This window comes from Zootoca vivipara, chromosome 1, assembly GCF_965207765.1.
Source record: "Zootoca vivipara chromosome 1, rZooViv2.hap1.1, whole genome shotgun sequence".
Classification (NCBI taxonomy): Eukaryota; Metazoa; Chordata; class Lepidosauria; order Squamata; family Lacertidae; genus Zootoca; species Zootoca vivipara.
In genome coordinates, this window is record NC_142582.1 from 88,714,269 (window position 1) to 88,733,811 (window position 19,543).

At 45.0% G+C, this 19,543-nt stretch overlaps 1 protein-coding gene across 1 annotated transcript in view; it reads left to right on the top strand.

The window, feature by feature from the left end:
• The first annotated feature begins 5,083 nt into the window (after positions 1 to 5,083).
• Positions 5,084 to 19,543, top strand: part of PLEKHD1 (pleckstrin homology and coiled-coil domain containing D1) — a 30,047-nt gene continuing 15,587 nt past the window's right edge. The window contains exons 1-4 of the mRNA XM_060273841.2: positions 5,084 to 6,731; positions 16,016 to 16,109; positions 17,146 to 17,235; positions 19,002 to 19,078. Of these exons, the coding sequence (XP_060129824.2) occupies positions 6,583 to 6,731; positions 16,016 to 16,109; positions 17,146 to 17,235; positions 19,002 to 19,078 (410 nt within the window). The 5' untranslated portion in view covers positions 5,084 to 6,582. The remainder of the gene's footprint in view (positions 6,732 to 16,015; positions 16,110 to 17,145; positions 17,236 to 19,001; positions 19,079 to 19,543) is intronic.

A 19,543-nucleotide genomic window follows, 5' to 3' on the forward strand; every position in this document is an offset into this window, starting at 1 on the left:
TTGCTAAAAGGAGTTTGCCTTATTTCATGTGAATAGTCTTGCTGTAGAGGTTTAGTAGGTCTCTTGTACTTCGTGTGTGTGTGTAGCTTTTCTGACACATATTTCATTTCAAATTGTGCTTGTATTTCATCTTTCTCCTTGAATACAAATCTTTATTTATTTTTAAAAGATTATACCCCTCTTTTTGGATTTCAGGGTGGGGTACACTCATTCATAACAAAAATACAATGAAACCTATGAAATGGACTTCTAAGAAATGGAAAATCATGCATAAGCAAACATTTTTGCCTGGTACCCAAAAAATCACAACTTTGATGTTTCATAGCCAGGGTGCTACTGTTAAAGCCCATTTGCTGTTGAATTTCCTACTTCCAACAAGAGGCATCTGGAAGAAGTTGTGTGTGCACTTTTATTCTGGTCACGTTTCACACTAGTGCACAGTTCCCAGAAGGGTGGCCAATACCAAGTGTAGCTCTTGGGCTAACAGTGTTAGCAACCCCTGTGTTAAATGTTCATTCCATGGACATAGACTTTGGTTGTTTGGTAACTCCCATGGGGCTGAAGAATTGGAAGGGGCCCTGAGGATCATCTAGTCCATCTCCATGCAATGCAGGAATATGCAGCTGTCCTTTACAGGGATTGAACCTGCAACCTTGGCATTGCCAGCACCATGCTGTAGCCAACCAAGCTATCTCCTAAATGTTTCTTTCTAAAATTGCCCTTAAAGATGGGAGTGGAACCATCTCATAGTGATTTCCCCAACTCCTAATGTTACCATTCCTAAAGAGGCATCCTCATACGGTTTTTCTATTTTTAAAAAAATACATCTTAAAGTTCTTTAATGAGGAATTTCAGTATTTTAAAATAATACATCTCCATTTCTAACTAATTTGTGCAATAATTTTTGAATTTGCTACAGTTATGCATAAAATGGTTTTAATGTTAGCTTATTGAGCAGCAACGTATTTGTAGGGCACATTAAAATTTTGTGCGATGCTGCATAGTGAACCTGCACTAACCAATCATTTGTAACCCCCCGGGAAACTTCCAAGATGTGTAGCAGAAATGGAGGAGTGCCGGTGTGGTATAATGGTTAGAGTGTTGGACTACACCTGGGAGACCTGGGTTTGAATCCTCACTCACCCATGAAGCTCACTAGGTAGCCTTGGGCTAATCAGTGTCCCTCAGCCTAGCCAAGGTATCCCCAAACTGCGGTCCTTCAGATGTTTTGGCCTACAACTCCCATGATCCCTAGCTAACAGGACCAGTGGTCAGGGAAAGTGGGAATTGTAGTCCAAAACATCTGGAGGGCCGAAGTTTGGAGATGCCTGGCTTAGCCTACCACACAAGGTTGTTGAAAGGATAAAATACGGAGGGGGAAGAGCTGGAAGAGAAAGGGCAACCCATTTTGTTGAGAAATGCGTATAAAAATTATGTGATTTTTGTGTTAATTTTAAAAAATGCATATTAATGGGAGGATGGGGTGGGTTATAGAGAAAATGCATGCAAAAGTAAGAAAGTGGTTTATTTGTCCCTAGTTTCATGCAACCATTGGCTTAAGATGCTAACCCAGAGTAATGCTGGTTACTGCAAATAGAGGCCACAGTCCTAGACAGCAGTAGTGTTGTAGAGCACAGGAGCTGAGGAATGCTGAATGTTCGCTTTTATTTCAAACCTCTCTATGCAGCCCCTTCAGCCAGGGCCAGCCCACCCATGAGACAAAGTGAGGACTGGCTCAGGCGGCAGGATCCTCAGGAGCAGCAGATCCAAGGAATGCATCGCTTGCTGCTGCTGCTGCAGTGGCAATGGGAATTGTGCTGTGCTCCTTGGAGCGCAGATCTGTCTCCCAGAGGTGTAGGAGGGGGGGTGGACGGCCCCCGGTGTCATTGCTAAGGGGGGGGGCCTGCCCGCGACTCCCAAGCCTACCCCGAGCTGTTGATGGGGAGGGGGGTGTTTTAACAAGAAAATGTTCCACACCGGGTACCACCTGACCGTGCTACGCCTCTGCTGTCTCCCAGACCATTTATAGTGGTCTCTTGGCCAATAGGAGGCACTGCTGGTCTCCTCCCACCCTTGTTCCTGGTGTCGATCTTTATTCCCCCCCCCCAACTTCTTCCTGATGTAACTCTTCCCTGGCAGGGAAGTGTCGTTTTTGTGGCCTTCCTCGGGTGCCAAAATGCATTGGGCTGGCTGTGCCTTCAGCTCCCTATTTCAAGGACAATTTGCAATGAAGTTGCCCCGCGAGTTCTCATTGCCGTCACTGAAAAATGAGCAAGCCGCTTTCCCACTCAAAACCAAACGGGAAAGGAACTTTGGTTTTGAGTGAGCCAAAATGTATTGAGCAGGTAATATTTTTTTTTGTTCTTGTGTTGCCAGTCAAAACCTAAAGCCAATGAACTTCTCCTGGCATAAGATAAAATAAAATGTATCCTTTTAATGTTTTTCCTTTTAATTTTGACTGACCGATTGCATCTTAACACAGTTGTATTAATCTCCCCCGCACTTGGCTTCCTTGCCTGCAGTTAACTTTGCATCCACAAGGTGGAGTACATGGAAAAGAGAAGGTAGGAGTTGGGGGAGGTTTTGGTCTTGCCATTGCCACATTTGCAGAAGCAAATAAGGTGCATTGCAGGACCTTGGGATTTCTTTGCCATGAGACGTTTAAACTCATCCTTTCCCAACTGCAACGTTGAACATGGCCTTATCTGTCCATGCAACCCTACAGATGAGTTTAAAGAACATAGCTACCCTTATTCACATGCTAAGTAGACTACTGCTATATTTACTTTAGGACTGAAAATAGAGCCATTGCTCACCTTGCAGGGGGAATGTTTGGAGCTTCGGAACATTTTAAAGAGAGCCTGGCCCCAGTGGGCAACAAAGCAGACAAGAGACTACAATAAGACAATACCATTTTATTGAATTAAAATGCTGTGAATTTGCCCCACCAGCCAGCAAAAACATCCATTTTAGCACCACTTCCAAAATGTGTTCAGACTTGGGATGCCTCCAGGCCATCACGAGGCATCCAAACACCTGCCAGAACTTTAGGTTTGCTCTGTTCCCCTTGTGCAACAAATCTGCTTTTAGAAAGAATGAGACTTTTTGAAGTTGGGAAAGTGAAAGTGAAATGTATTTAAAAGTCTGGGACGCACATCTGAGAAGCAAATCAGGGTAACTTCTCTATAAAGAGCAGAGGTAACTTAGCCTCCACATACGCTTTGTGCAAGCAAATCAGGCTGCTTGTTCAACAAACAAGTCATCTGGAGGGAGCCCTGAGACTTTAGTAGGTTGGGGTGGTGGTTGCTGAAGTACAAAGAGGAGCCACTGAGGGTCTGTATTCATGCCCTTTCATACTGGTAATACATTGTATTTATTATGATATTTCTATACCACTTTATTCATATCTCTAAGCAGCGTAGATAAAAAAAATCCACTGAAAATTAATTGGCAAGGGATGCATTAATCTGTCAATTTCAGTTTCTCTCAGTTTTCCCAATCTTAAATTCTAGTTCTACACATTTTCACAGCAATCTGTGGTTTTCTTTTTTTAAAACAAACTCGAGAATGCACCAGGCTTTTAGTGTAAAGTTCTTGATAAGCAAATTTTTGTATGCAGTTTCGATGAATATACACCAATTTTTCCAAGTGATTCCCCCCAATATGCATTTTTGACTGGCATTTTCCCTAATAAACGCATCTGTATGCACACTTTCCTTTAGTAAATGTATTGGAGGAGGGCATGTTTTTAAAAATATATGTATTCAGTTCATATATTGGTTTGAGTAATGCAAATTGGGTCATTTCTCTTTGTGATGCAAACAAAAACAAATCCCTTTCCCATACTGGACGTATCTTAGAGATCCAAATGGGTCCGGTAGAAAGAGTGGTGTCTCTCTAAGCGAAGCTGAGCCTAATGTATTTTAAATTATGCTCCATTATAGTTGGACCCAAGTATGACAGTACAGCGTACTTGGCACAATGCCTAATCTTGTTCTGCCCATGTTTAACAGCATGGTTTTTTGTTCCATGGTAGGCAAGGATATGCCACATTAATCGTAATAACTTTGGTTCTGCCCGGAAGGCTTGAGTCAGGCCTTCCATTTATAACCCGAAGGAAGGCTTCACATTAACCTTCAAGCTTGTTAGCAAGCATGGCAAGGCTGGACACCTGCAGGGTTCTGACTTTTATGGCTTTTTTGTTGAATAACCTTCCTGGCTTTTGAATGTAGCTTTGCTGTTTCCCCACCTCTTTCATTTCAGGCTCTTAAAATTTAACAGGGCTGTGGGCTAAGCAAGAGTCATCAGAGTTTCTATTACCCAAGTAGGGCCAGCTGAGTAGTGCTTTATTCTCGCCCACTTGGAAGACCTGAGCTCCTGGGGATTGATTCGGATGCATAAGTCTGTAGCTACAGTACAGCTCACAATGTGGGTGGGTTGCGTGTTTGAGGATTAAAAAGAAAAGAACCAAGCGATAAAACAGTACAGATTTTTCAGGCCAGTTTAACCTCCACAGGCTAAGTATATCAAGGTTTTGCACATCTTTGGACCCGGCCATTATGGCCAGTTATTGCCTAGTCTCAAAACTTCCATTCTTGGGCAAGGTGATTGAGCGGGTGGTCGCTGAACAACTCCAGTCATGTTTTGAGGATGTGGACCATTTGGATCTCTTCCAGTCAGGATTCAGGCCCCATCATAGAACTGAAACTGTATTAGTCGCGCTTGTTGATGATCTCTGGCAGGCTAGGGACAGAGGTGAAAGCTGTTTCCTAGTTCTGCCGGATCTCTCAGTGGCCTTTGATGCCATCAACCATGACATCCTTCTGGACCATCTAGAGGAACTGAGCACTGTTATACAGTGGATCCTTCCTCCTGGGCCGTGTCCAGAAAGTGGTGTTGGGGGTGAATGTTTGGGACCCCTGATCACTCACTTGTGGAGTACCTTAGGGCTCTGTTCTCTCCCAAAAAAACCTACTACCCACAAACCTATGGTCTGTCTACTTTTTCATTGTCTTACAGGAGGCTGAAATGGTTTTGTGTCCAGAACAGCAGACCTGGTTCACACATACATGTTCACTACTGCATCACAAAATTTGGCAAAGTGCAAATTTTAGCTGTGCTTTGGTTTAACTTTGGGGGCAGGGAGCGTGGATTTGCTCAAATCAGCTTTAATTGCAAACTGAATTGAATTTCTCCCACAACCCTGGTTTCTTTACACACACACACACACACACACACACACACACCCCTCCTTCTCTTCATCCACCCTCACTCCAGGCAAGCAAGCAAGATGATCAAGGTTCAAGGGCAAATTCCAGACAGGCAAATACATTTGAAGCGGTGCGGAGCAGGGCCAATGAGGGGTGTGACCTGAGAGAGTCCTGGGGGCCAGATGGAGAGGCCTGGAGGGCCACATTCAGCACACAACCTGAGGTTCCCTACCCCTGATGCCTGCCAATGTCTGAAATCATACTCAGGCGTGTGAGGGAAGGCAGGCTCAGAGCTGGCTCTCAAGCCAGCAAAGCAACAACGTAGAATCAGATACTTGGATGTGAACAAGATATAATACCTTGCCTTTCTCTCTCTCTCTCTCTGCACGATGATGGTTACATGACTTCCCGGGATTGCTAAAGGGGAGCATAAATGACTTTCCACTCTTCCACACAATTCATCAATGGCATGTTTAGTGAAGGAATCTTGATATTAGACTGAACAAAGTCAAAAACAGCACTAGGGGAACATGAGGCTTTTATACCCTTTCAACAGCTCCAGACAATCTTTACCATTCCCCATATAATCAATGCCCCATCACCGGACAGAACAACTGCCAAAGCGGGAAGCATATTCTTTCCTGTTTCCCCCTCCTTCTGAATGATGGGAACTTCTGGGAAGCTTTTATAGGGTACATTTTTTCCTCTGCAGTTAAGAGCACTAGAGGGTTAATAGTTTTTTGGTTTTTTTTAAATAAAAATTAACTAATAGTCTGCTTATGCAGTTAAATGATTGAACAGGCACTACAGGGGCACAAGCCTGGCTTATGTTTAGGGATGTTGTTGTCCAGCAGGATTTGCAGGGCACCTGTGTATACCTTTGTATACATAGGGAGAAATAAATCCACTCGGCCTGTGTCTACAGGACAGAAGCAGATGCATGCTAAGTATTAGCGTGCGCCAGCCTCTGCTGCAGTGGGCATTTTGCCACCGTCTCATGCACATTCAGAGTTTGGCCTGCCGTGCGATGCTTGGAGTGTTCATTCTGCCTCGCTTGTTTTCAGATGGAATGTTGACTCACTCCATCTCTCCGGCACATTGGGAAGTGGGCACCTGGCACAAGGAAGCTCTCATCATCATTGCATCAGGGAGACAGGTATTGACTGAGCACTGAGCAGTCCAGATATTGATTCAAAGCATAGCCTCAGTCTCTCTGGTCTCTCTCTCTCTTTCTCTCTCTCTCTCTGTGTGTGTGTTTCTCCCACCGGGGCGGCTGGTTACGTCCTTCTGGTTCGTTGCATTTAATCGGATTCCCTGAGCTGCAGAGCAGAGGCAGAGAACCAGATCAAAAATCCATCTCCCTCCCTCGACAATGTTCACTTCAAAATCCAACACGGTGTCTCCTTCGCCATCGATGGAACCTGCCGATTCAGATGCCTTGGATATCAGCACCAAAGTGCAGCTGTACGGAGTGCTCTGGAAGAGACCCTTCGGGCGACCCTCAGCCAAGTGGTCCAGGAGGTAAGCGTTTGGAAAGAGCTGCCGTTGCAATGAAAAGGGGAGATGGCAGGTGGGGTGGGGTGGACAATAGAGTTTGTGCTAGAGGGGGGAGAGCCAGAAAATCGAGGGAAGTCCCTGGGCGGCACTCAAGCCAGCCAGGCATGAAAAACTGTCCCATGATCATGCAGATGGGTTCAAGAGTTGAGGGGAGAGCTCAGCAAGAATGCTAAGGTTGTGTTTGACACAGTGTTGTAAGAGATCAGCTACAACTTCATAGCATCTGTACTAGGCTAGCAGGTATGTGTAGTGGCATTTGCCCTCCTTGGAGACTGGCATGGTGTCTCTGTCTGCTGCCCTCTGTGCCCCAGGGAAGGGAAATTGGAGCTAGCATTGGGATAGGGATAGCATTGGCCTTTTGAAGTCCACAGAACACTTGGGTTGGGGAGGGGCAGGCATTTTTTAGTGGCGTGTGGTGCTGCCTTCAGTAGGGATTTGGGGGGAACAAACACAGTTGATCAGGAGTTGTGCCAGGAACTGAAGTAGCTGCTCTCCTCCCTTTTGGCTGAATGATGTGTGAACTGAATCCCAGAATTCTTTTCTGGGTTAACTGGTTGCATGACCTGAAGGCAGGGCATAGGGCAAGCATGGCAGGGAGGAGTTGTGTTGTGAGTGATGTCGCAGGTACTATCCAATAGGGGTCTGTGACTTTCAGCCATGTCGCATTTGCTCTCACAATTGCCACGCTAGCTGGGGAAGGTTGTGGTTTGAACTGAGAATGTGAGATGTCTCCATAACACAGACACTTTTCCTTTACAAAAAAAAAGACACCTGAATGTCTACAAAAAGTGGAGGGGGTTGTGTAGGCGTTTTGCCTGTTTTGGATGGGACCTGAGTATCACTGCTTCTGTGAAATGAGTATTTTGAGACACCCATGACAATTTCTTAGGATACCAAATGTGCCCCTGGACCTAGTGATATCGTGGACCCCCATCTTAGGCCCAGGTGGAACTTGCTCCTGAGTAAATGGGGAGTAGAAGTGCTGCGGGGACTTAGTGATGAATTATGAGTCATGTGGAACCGGTCCTGCTTCTACCTGATGGATAATTCTGGATAAGGGATTTGACTACAAATACTCATACATAATTGAAGAAATTGTGTCACCATCATCAGTAAAGTACCTTTATGAGGAAAAGACTACTCTCAACGACTTTTTTTAAAAATCTTCCTGTCGTCTTTCCTTTTGTTTCATAAGTTCAGCATGACACAAGTTTTGTTAATCTGTTACGAGAAGAAAATGACAGCCAAGGTATTTTGTGTTTACAAGCAAGTCCTATTTAAAATTGCAGAGTCATGGTGTTTCTGAAAGGAGCCAAGGACTGGTGGTTTATTCCCTCTGAGAGAGAACACTGAAGGGCAAAAGATTCCTTCACAGTTGGCAGAAAGTTCTCTCCGATGCTCATTTCCTCCGAACTAAATTGCTTACATGCAACTCCGGCCTCAGAGCGTAATTATTAATTCAGCAGTTTTATTGCTGGAAGTGGTCACTTTTAGCAGGTAGCGTTACTCAAATACGTATATGCATCTAAGCTGCAAGAATCAGGGGGTGCTAGTTGTAGGGCTGGCATGGGGAACTTGTAGGTCTTTCCCAGAAATACAAGGGTCTTTCCTAGATCTATCTTAAGATGTCAGGAATGAAACAGGAGATTTCTTGCTTGCCCAAGCATGTGCTCCAAATTTGGAATTGGCGGCGGCGGGGGAGTAACTTCCTCTTGTAATGAAGGAACAACCACAGGAACCTGTCTTGTTCATCTAACCTAACATTGCCTACTCTGACTGGCAGCAGCTCTCCGGACTTTCAGGCAGGGGTTTCCCCGAGTCCTACCTGAGGATGCTGAACAACAGATTTTCCCCATTCTAAAACCTTCCCCAAAGTTCCTTTCTGACATACAGCCTCCCACCCCACCCCTAGTTTGGTTAACAGGCCTTTTCGCTGTTTTGATCTAACCCTGTGGCTACTTTTGGATAAAAAGCAAAAACACCAGGAGCTTCAGGGACATACCGGTATCTCCAGCATCACATGACTGCTCCAGCCCTGAGTCATCATTATTTGTCACAGACTCACAGAATTTTAGAGTTGTAAGGGACCCTGAGGGTCATCTACACTCCAACCCAACCCCCTGCAATGCAGGAATTACAACTTAAGCATCCATGACAGATTGGCATCCAACCTCTGCTTAAAAACCTCCAGTGAAAGAGAGCTCACAACCTCTCAAGGGAGTCCGTTCCACTGTCCAAACGTGTCCAGGGCCACTAAGATGAGCTTCAGACCTCATCAGAGAAATTAAGATGAGTGTTTCATATCCCAACCCAATACTCAGCAGCCACAATACTGGACCACCTCCTAGCAAGGAAGGGAAGCCGTCTTCTGCTCATAGTGCAGCTGGTGGAAAGGGAAGGACAGGTTAGGTTAATCCAAGGGAACGCAACAAGGGGCTCTTTCTGCTAACATAGCTGGTCTCTCTGTTGCATGTGTGACCCCACCATCCTCTGCTGTACTTTCCTTATAAATCCCTACCACCACCCTGAATTAAGGCTTCAATGGCAAGAGAAGTTGGCACTGAAGAAGAATCTACCCAGGATCATCTACATGCATCCTCTGTTTGAACAGGACCACCAGAGAAGAGTCCTTCTCCTTTGAAGGCATCCTTTGTTTGCAATGCTGTGTGTTCCAAGCCCGGTTTAGAGATAAAGACCAGAACAGAATGCCCGCCTAGATAGGCTTTCGGTCTGATACAGTGGGTGGTATTTGGGAAATACATACTGCTCTTAGGAATGGGCAGCACAGTTGTGCCAAAAATTTCACCAGCATTTCTTGTGACCATTCTTCATCGATATTTAATTGGGAATTTATTGATGAAGAATGGTCACAAGAAATGCTGGTGAAATTTTTGGCACAACTGTGCTGCCCATTCCTAAGAGCAGTATGTATTTGAATAGAACTTAACCATGGTACATAAATATAGGGAATAACTCTGTCATTTAGAAGCCTCGTGACAATAATGGTATGGTGTTTGTAAACTTTGCTGCCTTAAATGTGCATTCTGTAGTTGACCTCCTTTGTAAAGTTTTATTTTGAAATCTTTAAGATAACATTTTAGTTTCCTGCTTCCTGTTGCTTTGAACGTATACTTTATATTTGACTTTCTTGCATGCACACAAAAGCTTATACCTATGACAAACTTAGTTGGTCTCTAAGGTGCTACTGGAAGGAATTTTTTTGTTTTTTGTTTCAGTTGGGATTGTTTTATTTGATGTAGGTTTATATTTCTTAAAAATATAAAGCAGTATAGAAATAATAATAATAATAATAATAATAATAATAATAATAATATAGGGGAAGCAAGTTTTTAAAAAGCTCCTCATTGTTTGACCTGCCCAGGAACATTTTTGGACCCATCTGTGACCCTCACTTTGAGAAGCACAGCACCATACTAAGGTTCCAAAGCCATATAAGAGTCATGATTAATCAGGGGAAATATCTGGACAAACTTTAGTTAACAATTCAGGATGGTCAAACAGAAAACTGCAATTAACAAACAGGGACACAGCACGAACCTTATCCTCTCCTCCACACCAAATGTATATTGCCTGACCTATTTAAATGGCTTTGGAAATCACCCTGACTTCGGTTGATGGGAGTTGTAGTCCAGCACATCTGGAGGGTAGCCGGTTGGGGAAGCCTGTCTTAGCCTTCCAGGCGGCACATGCATCTGACTGAGCAGTTTCAAAACTGAACCGCCCTGGAGGCTGCCTTGTTCCACTTTTACTGGAATATCCCCAGAGGAGGAAAGATCACCCCAACATCAATTAGTTGCTATACTTAGTTCCTGGAGCTATTCCAGAAAAGCATTGTGGGCTCCAAGACCCAACAACGATGTTATAATCTGCGGGGAATACTTAACACAGCCCTTTTATGTTTTCAAAACGTGCTTATGAATATTACCTAACTAATCTCATTGACTGTGTGCATTAGGAACAAAACATTTATGGATGGGAAACAGGCTTTTGTGGAGTTGATCCCACAATCTGGCTCCTTTTTCTTTCTTTCACATAAGGCAGTCTCAGTCATGCCAGGTATGTGAACAGGAAAAAAAAAACATACTGTGTGATTCAGCAGTTTGTGAAGGTAGTTCTCTGGAAAGAACACATGAGGCAGAATCAGTGCCTGGATGTGATAATGGACTGAATGTCAGTAAAAACAACAACAACACACACACCTGAGAATCCAGAAAAGCTGGAGATAGCGTTATTAACTGGTTCACCTGTCCAGGTGTGTGGAGTTCAACCTGTTCTGAAGGGGGTTACGCATTCCCTAAAGCAGGAGTGTGGAGCCTTCCACCTACCCTGTTTCCCCTGTTTTAAGACGTAGTCATAAAATAAGCCATAGCAGGATTTTCAAGCATTCGAGGAATATAAGCCATACCCCGAAAATAAGACATAGTGATAGGCGCAGCAGCAATGCCAGCCGCGGCAGGAAGAGGAGGAGGGGAAAAATAAGGCATCCCCTGAAAATAAGCCATGGTGGGTATTTTTGAGGAAAAATAAATATAAGACGGTGTCTTATTTTTGGAGAAACACTCCTGAACATTATGTCCTCCAGCTAGAATTAGCAACACTGTGACAGTGGGAGCTTATACAATTGTCACCTGAACCCTCAGATTTCTTTTGACATCATTAATGTGATGTCTATTTTAGTTGTTGTTTTTAAAAAGGAAGCTTCATCAATTTCTGGATATCTTCTGTACTGAATCCTCTAAAAGCCAGCAGACACAACACTTATCTCCAGCTGTAGCGCTAACCTCCACAACACTTAAGTTCAGAGAATAGAGATTCCCTCAGCTGATTTTTCCTCTCAAAGAGGGCTTAGTTCCAGGATTGGTGCTGTGAGGTGCTTTTTGCTGTCCTGCACCTGATGTCAGGCAATTGGCATTGGGATAAGGAGAAGTATTGGCATAAAGCGTAAGGGTAAATGTGTCTGTACTTTTATGGATACCTCCCATGTCTAATTTAGGAGGTTGGGCTCAAGCAGGATGGAAGACTAGAATGGGAAAGCAATTCCACACAAGTGCCCTTTGAATGACCACATCTGATTTCTGCACTTTAAGTCTTCTCTGGTATTGTCTTTAAACTTCATGGAATCCATTTTATTATACCTTTTAAAAATGAAGAGTTTATATTTTTTCAGGGAGTAAAAGTGGGATGCTAAAGAACATAATTTATTGTGATGTGCGTTCTAGTGGGGGGGGGGAGGTGTCCCACCACGGTCACAGTCGAACAGACTTGTCAGGCTCTTCTAGTGCAGCAAAATAAACAAGTCTGCACAGCATGGGCAGCGGTCCTTTATCCTGCCATCTTTCACTCATGGAAAAGCCACCATCCACCTCCAGCCTTCAGTTCTTCACTAAGAAAACAAGTGTCACGGTCCGGTCGGCGGGCGGTTGAAGCCCTGGCTGAGGAAGTCAGGACCAGAGGCAAGATAGTGGTGTAGAAGCAGGAACAGGTGCAGGGCTGGGGGTCAAGGAGCAAGGCGTCGGCAAGGCGAAGGTCCAAGGGTCGAGGATCAAGGCATCAGCAAGGCGAGGGTCCAAGGAGCAAGGCGTCGGCAAGGCAAGGGTCCAAGGAGCAAGGATCAAGAGGCCAGAATGCAACCAGGCAGGGATAGCGTTGCTGTGGTAAAGAGCTGAAGGGAAATGCTGGGCTTTTATCCCTCCCAGCTCCTGCCACCAGGTGCAGTGAGGTATCAAGTGGCCTCACTTGAGTGGCCACTCCTTGCTTCTCCAGCACAAGCTGAGGCCTCACCTGGGTGGCCACTCCTTGCTTCTCCAGCACAAGCTGAGGCAGGCCCCAGTCCTGCAAAGCACTACAGGCCCCAGAGCCTGACTCCTGCCCATACTCCTGACAACAAGGTCTTCTGGAACAGCGTTTCTCAACCACTGTTCCGCGGCACACCAGTGTGCCGCGAGACGCTGGCTGGTGTGCCGCGACGTGCGGCAATGAGAAGGGCGATTTTGCAGCTGCAAACTCCACCTCCCTGGGCGTCCTATTTCTTCGCCCCTTCTAGTTTCCACAGACCAATCAGCTTTCATTATTTCCATTTTCCCCATGCCTCACGTGACAGGATCATCCCAGAATCCTTTAGCCAAGATGGCAGCCCCCAGCAGCTAATAGTGCCACACCTGTCTCTCTTTTTTGGAAAATCGAGCGGACTTCAAGTAGCTACTTTTAAAATATTCAATCTCCATCATTCAAAAGGTAGTTTGTTGCTAATTCACGGAGGCATGAAGACCAAATCGTCCTCTCACAAGTCCGAGAACACGCACAGGGCAAGATACGGGACGGCGGGGTCGGGTGGGGTGGATCAGAAACCCGGATCTTTTAAGAACTCGGCAGCGCTGACCCGCCGGAAAGCAATATTTGGCAAGTGTTTCTTACAGTCATAATTATAATATAGGGCGGCACAGAGTTAATTTTTTAAACTTTTTTAATGGTGGTGTGCCTTGTGATTTTTTTCATGGAACAAGTGTGCCGTGGCCCAAAAAAGGTTGAGAAACACTGTTCTGGAAGACCAAATGCCAAGAAATCTTTAAGACTAGAAAGCCCAGAATGTGGCCACAAATGAAGCAACTTTGCTCACTTGACGGAATGGAAGTAAAAAATGATTCTCCCTCCTCCTTCACCATCACCACATGCCCTGCTAAGTGGGTTCAAATATTGACAGTGACAAGAAAAAGGCAACTGGCTCCTAATGAAGTTGGTGATAACAGATGTTGGTGCAGTGGCTGTGGTGTCAGACTAGGACCTGGGAGACCAGAGTTTGAATCCCTGCTTGGCCCTTGGCGCTGTGATCTAAACTACTGAGCCTCTTGGGCTTACCGATCAGAAGGTTGGCCGTTCAAATCCCTGTGATGGGATGAGCTCCCATTGCTCTGTCCCAGCGGAAGCACACCAGTGCAAGTAGATAAATAGGTACTGCTGCGGTGGGAAGGTAAATGGTGTTTCCTTGCGCTCTGGTTTCCATCACGGTGTTCTGTTGCACCAGAAGTGGTTTAGTCATGCTGGCCACATGACCCAGAATGCTAGCTGTCGACAAACGCTGGCTCCCTTGGCCTGAAAGCAAGATGAGCATCACACTCCATAGTCACCTTTGACTGGACTTGAGCGTCCAGGGGTCCTTTACCTTTTTTACCTCACCAATTTGTTGTGAGGGTAATATGGAGAGGGTGACCTTGAGTTTCTTGGATGAAAGGTGGGAGTCATTACATACCTCTAGGCACCAGGCATTTTTCTTCTCCCAGGCCTTTGGTTGATTAAACAATCTGTGGCCTTTTAAACTGTGTGAGTGGTTATTATTCTTGCTTGATATCATGTTATGTATTTTTGTGTTTTTATATTGTAAACTGCCCTGTGATCTTTGGATGAAGAGTGGTATAGAAACGAATGAATGACTATAACTAAACTAAATATTAAAGAATCCCTAGGCCAGGCATCCCCAAACTGCGGCCCTCCAGATGTTTTGGCCTCCAACTCCCATGATCCCTAGCTAACAGGACCGGTGGTCAGGGATGATGGGAATTGTAGTCCAAAACATCTGGAGGGCCGAAGTTTGGGGATGCCTGCCCTAGACTAACACTTTGCATTTGAGATGGGGATGCAGAGATTTGCATTTAGCCATGCCATTGTTGACGGAAGTGCTTCTGGAGTGATTTACTGAGGAACTGGAGAAAACACCTATCCAAGCAGGAGCTTCTGGGGATGATGAATCAAGAGGCCCTTATTCTGCTTAGACAGAAAGTGCCTTTCCTTTGCCAAGGCTGAGAATTGGAATTGCTCTGAAATATATTAGCTATTAAGGGCAAACCTATCATCTAAAGAAATATTGGGAGCTGCAAACCTCTCAAGCTCCTTTTGTCACTTTGAGAACATTCAAAACAAATCTCCGGCCTGGATAATTACATTTCACTTTAGGCTTCAAATCCCTAGACAATGTCAGTGTGTTCTATATTCAGGTTTTTTCATACTCCTAGTGTTGCTTTGCTTCTTTCACACATAGGAGCAAACATGGGGGAACATTGTATCATTCCAGTATTTGGCCTCCTGAGATTCTTAAGCCCTCCAGACTGCAGAGCTAAAACTTAAATGTACAGATAATAGTGACATAGAACACTCTCACTGCTGGGGTGGCTTACAGTCGCAAGGGAGTATCCTTCAACCCATTAGAGACTGAATTTGTAGTCATCTCTTTCGATCTAACTCCTTTGCTGCTGGGTTTGCTAGTGAAACCCCCCCACAAACATAGCCATCACCCACTGGCATGCAGTCAGTGGACCCTTAGGGGGACTAGACTAGTCCCCTACATGTTACCCTGGTGCCTATTTCCCAAAGCCTGGGAAGCTTCTGCCCGGCTTGGAGAGGGAGGCTGGATGTTCATGCACATGTGATGACCATAGCTGCCAAGTTATCCCTTTTTTACAGGGATTTTCCCTTATGCTGAATAGGCTTCCTCGCGATAAAAGTGAAAACTTGGCAGCTATGGTGATGACCCCTCCCCAAAATAGCCCACGCACACCACTGCCACCATCCAAGGGCGAAAAATAACCACATTCAATGATTCATCCAAATCCACCCCCACTTTATAACCCAATGTGTAACTGTTTTCAGGTAGTATCTCTTGTTCTTCATGAAGGTGTGTGTGTAGGTGTGTGTGTATATATGTGTGTAAAACAACACAGTTGAACTACTAGCAATAAAAGGGCTTCTCAAATTATCTTCTAACTTGCTGACTCACAATGTAGCAATTTCTAACGATGGATACAATTATTTTGAATTGTTATTTTGGCTGATTATGCCAAAATCTGCTTCTGTCTGCCACCATTTTATGCCTGGCTCTGCCCCTGTGCCACCATTTTGTGACTAGTGGGCCTCAGTCATTTTCAGCCATCTCAGGTGAGTCCTGAGGGTAGAAAATTTGAAAACCTCTACTGTATTCTAAACCTTTCAGGTCTGATAGTGTCAGGTCAGCCTACTGGTTGGAAGCACAGAGCTGTAAGGGCAGCTACAATACTAGCCGATCAGCACGTCATTGGAAGGAGAGAGTGTGGTGCCCATTGATAGGGGTCAAACACAAGGTTTGGTCATGTTAGCACTTTCCACAGAATCACGATACAGTCCACCTACAGTATTGTCATCCCTACAAAATTATTGGGGAGTTAAGTGTTTCTAGTATTTCTGTCTTCCTTTCTTTTCAGGTTCTTTATCATCAAGGAGAGTTTCCTGCTTTACTATGCTGAGAATGAAAAGAAGAACTTTGAAAACAATCGCTACTTTAATATCCACCCTAAAGTAAGCAGCATCTGCAAATGCGCTCCTCATAGACACCGGGAGCTAGACTCTTGGGTATCTTCTTCATAGAAGATATCCCTGGAAGAACCTAGGTTATTTAATGCTAACTGGGCATTAAAAACATGAATGTGTATATTTATGATTCTTGTCCCTTTTAAATATGAATGAATGGGTACCCAATCATTTCCACTGTGGGCACTTGAGTTTTGCCTAACTCAGGGGTCAACCAGTGGCACTATGGGAGATCTCAATGATTAAGCTTGGATATGAGGATTCAAGTGGACACATAGGTACTCTGGACCTTAGTTGTTCAGGGCTTTGTAAATTAATACATGCACATTCTATAGTTCATGTACAGTTTCTCATAATGCACCAGGCTGTGTACACACTATACCTTTAAAGAACCATCAATGCACATTTCCTCTCTCAAAGAATTCTGGGCACTGTAGTTTTTAAAGGGTTGCTGGGAATTCTAATTCTCTGTCCCGTAAACTACATTGCCCAAAATTCTTTGAGGGTAAGAATGTGCTTTAAAGATATAACAGTCTAAGATAGATCCATATTATTATGACCGCCACTGCAGAGGGGCCGCAGCTGAAAAAGAGTGATGTCGTCCGTGGCTGAGGGGAGATCTAAACAGGGGATTTTATGGTTTTTCTCTAATCTCACCAAAGGATGAGCTAGAAACCACCATGATAGATACCCATTGACCCTAACTCATTTTAAGCTGTTGTTGTTGTTGTTGTTGTTGTTGTTGTTGTTGTTGTTGTTTAGTCGTTTAGTATTGTCCGACTCTTCATGACCCCATGGACCATAGCACGCCAGGCACTCCTGTCTTCCACTGCCTCCCGCAGTTTGGTCAAACTCATGTTCGTGGCTTCAAGAACACTGTCCAACCATCTTGTCCTCTGTCGTCCCCTTCTCCTAGTGCCCTCAATCTTTCACAACATCAGGGTCTTTTCCAGGGAGTCTTTTTAAGCTGCAATTCAGTAGGGAGTCACACAAACTAGCCTAAATCTTTGGTGTGTCTCCGCAGGGTGTCATACCTCTGGGCGGCTGCATCGTTGAAGCCAAAGAAGAGCCAAACATGCCTTATGCAATGAAAATCTCCCACGAGGACTTCCACGTAAAGACCATTTCTTTTTCCTCCTCAGTTTACACTATTTTTTCAAGCTGTTGCAAGCTGCCAATTAAGGAATAAGCTGAGTGTGCTGACAGATGGGAAGTGAATGTGATTGAAACTGCCGCATGCAGAAAGCTGCCTTATACCGAGTCAGATCATTGGTCTATCTAGCTCAGTATTGCCTGCACTGATTGGCAGTGACACTCTTGGATTTCAGACAGGGGTCCTAGGGACTGAACCTGAGACCTTCCGCATGAGGATCAGATGCTCTACCACTGAACTACAGCCCTTTATGTACGCTGCATATTTCTTATAAGGAATGGAATGACCCAGTTTTGTTTTCTGTAACTGTCTGCAGCTTTTGACATAAGGTGCTGTGGTGTCAGAAGTAAGGCTATTTCTAGACAATTAAACTGGTTAAATCATGGGTTACCAGCCTTTCTGGGCTTGTGGCCACCTTTGCAAATTGGAGAAACTGTTGTAGACACCACAACCTGCTATATTGACTACAACATAGTTGAGCAAAAGATCCCTGCTTTGCAGGGGGTTGGACTAGATGATTCTCCCTTCCAACTCTGCAGTTCTGTGATTCTATGAACAAAGCACCACTTTCAAGCCTTATTCTAGGAGAAGAGGTCCCAGGGAAGGCCTCTGTGGGCACATGTGCACCCACAGACTGCACAGTGGTGATCCCTGGGATTAATAGTTATTCTCTCTCCCCAGGGACCTCTGAGAATAGTTTGTGAGGGTGACTGGATATCCCTGATCTAACTACAATTCCCAAGACTGAGAAAACGATGCAAGTTACTTAGGAACATGCCTTATACCTGGTCAGACCATCTAGTTCAGCTTTACCTACAACGACTGGCAGTGAAGAAACTCCAGGGTTTCAGAGGGGGGTCTTTTCCCAGCTTTACCTGCATTACCTCCAACATTTCTCCGATGAAAATACATCAGAGAAATACAACCCACATTTCTTACTGGGCTGCCCCAGCCACTCTGGGCAGCTTCCAACATATATAATAACAGAACAAAACAAAACAAAACACATTAAACATTAAAAAAAACCCTTCCCTATACACAATTGCCTTCAGATGGATCAGGGGTTGGATAACTCCATACCCTCCAACATTTCTCCAATGAAAATAGGGACATTCTAAAAAAAAGTGGGACATTCCGGGAGTAAATCAGAAACCGGGACGGCTTCTCTAAATCAGGGATGTCCCTGGAAAATAGGGACATTTGGAGGGTCTGTACCTGGAGATGCTGCTGTTTGAATTTGGGATTTTCTGCATGCAAATCTGATGCTCCACCACTGAGCAACAGGCCTTCTTCCCCTGTTAAATTAGCATAAAACTGGTGTGTCTAATACAGATACAGTATACTCCCTGGGCACTCATCATACACAAGAAAAAGGGTTCAGGTGGACCAGGGATTTGGGCCAGCTCAGACTGAGGCAGCCCCAAATCACTCTGGGTCAGATTAGGTCCATTCCACCCACTTTTCATCCAGTCCAAAGTGGGTGCAGCCGGTTGTGTGTGTGTTTGTGTGTGTGACCTTCCTTTCTTCCCTTGCCGACCACATGCTTAATTGCATGACTGGGCAAGGTTCACAATCAGGATTGGGATGGCCCCAGATCATCCCAGGGTTGGCTCAGGACCACTCTGAAACACTGGATTAGGCCCCAAATCAGATCAATGGGCCCATGCAACAGCCCTAATATTTTCATACCGCTTCTCTCTTCATAGCCGCTGTGTTTCTCTTTTAAGGGTACCATTGTCCTGGCAGCAGAATCAGAATATGAACAAGCCCAGTGGCTGGAAATGCTACAGGAGTCTGGGAAAGTGTAAGTATCTGAGGAGTTGCTCTATTAGGCTTGCGCTTACTTTAAAGCTACTACTGTATTTACCTAAGTGCTGGTTTCATTCATACTCTATTTGTTAGTATTAATACTAACAATAGGGACCCAGGTCGCGCTGTGGTTAAACCACTGAGCCTAGGGCTTGCTGATCAGAAGGTCGGTGGTTTGAATCCCTGTGACGGGGTGAGCTCCCGTTGCTTGGTCCCAGCTCCTGCCAACCTAGCAGTTCGAAAGCACGTCAAAATGCAAGTAGATAAATAGGAACCGCTACAGCGGGAAGGTAAACGGCGTTTCCATGTGCTGCTCTGGTTTGCCAGAAGCGGCTTTGTCATGCTGGCCATATGACCTGGAAGCTATACGCTGGCTCCCTCGGCCAATAATGCGAGATGAGCGCGCAACCCCAGAGTCGGTCACGACTGGACTAATGGTCAGGGGTCCTTTACCTTTAAT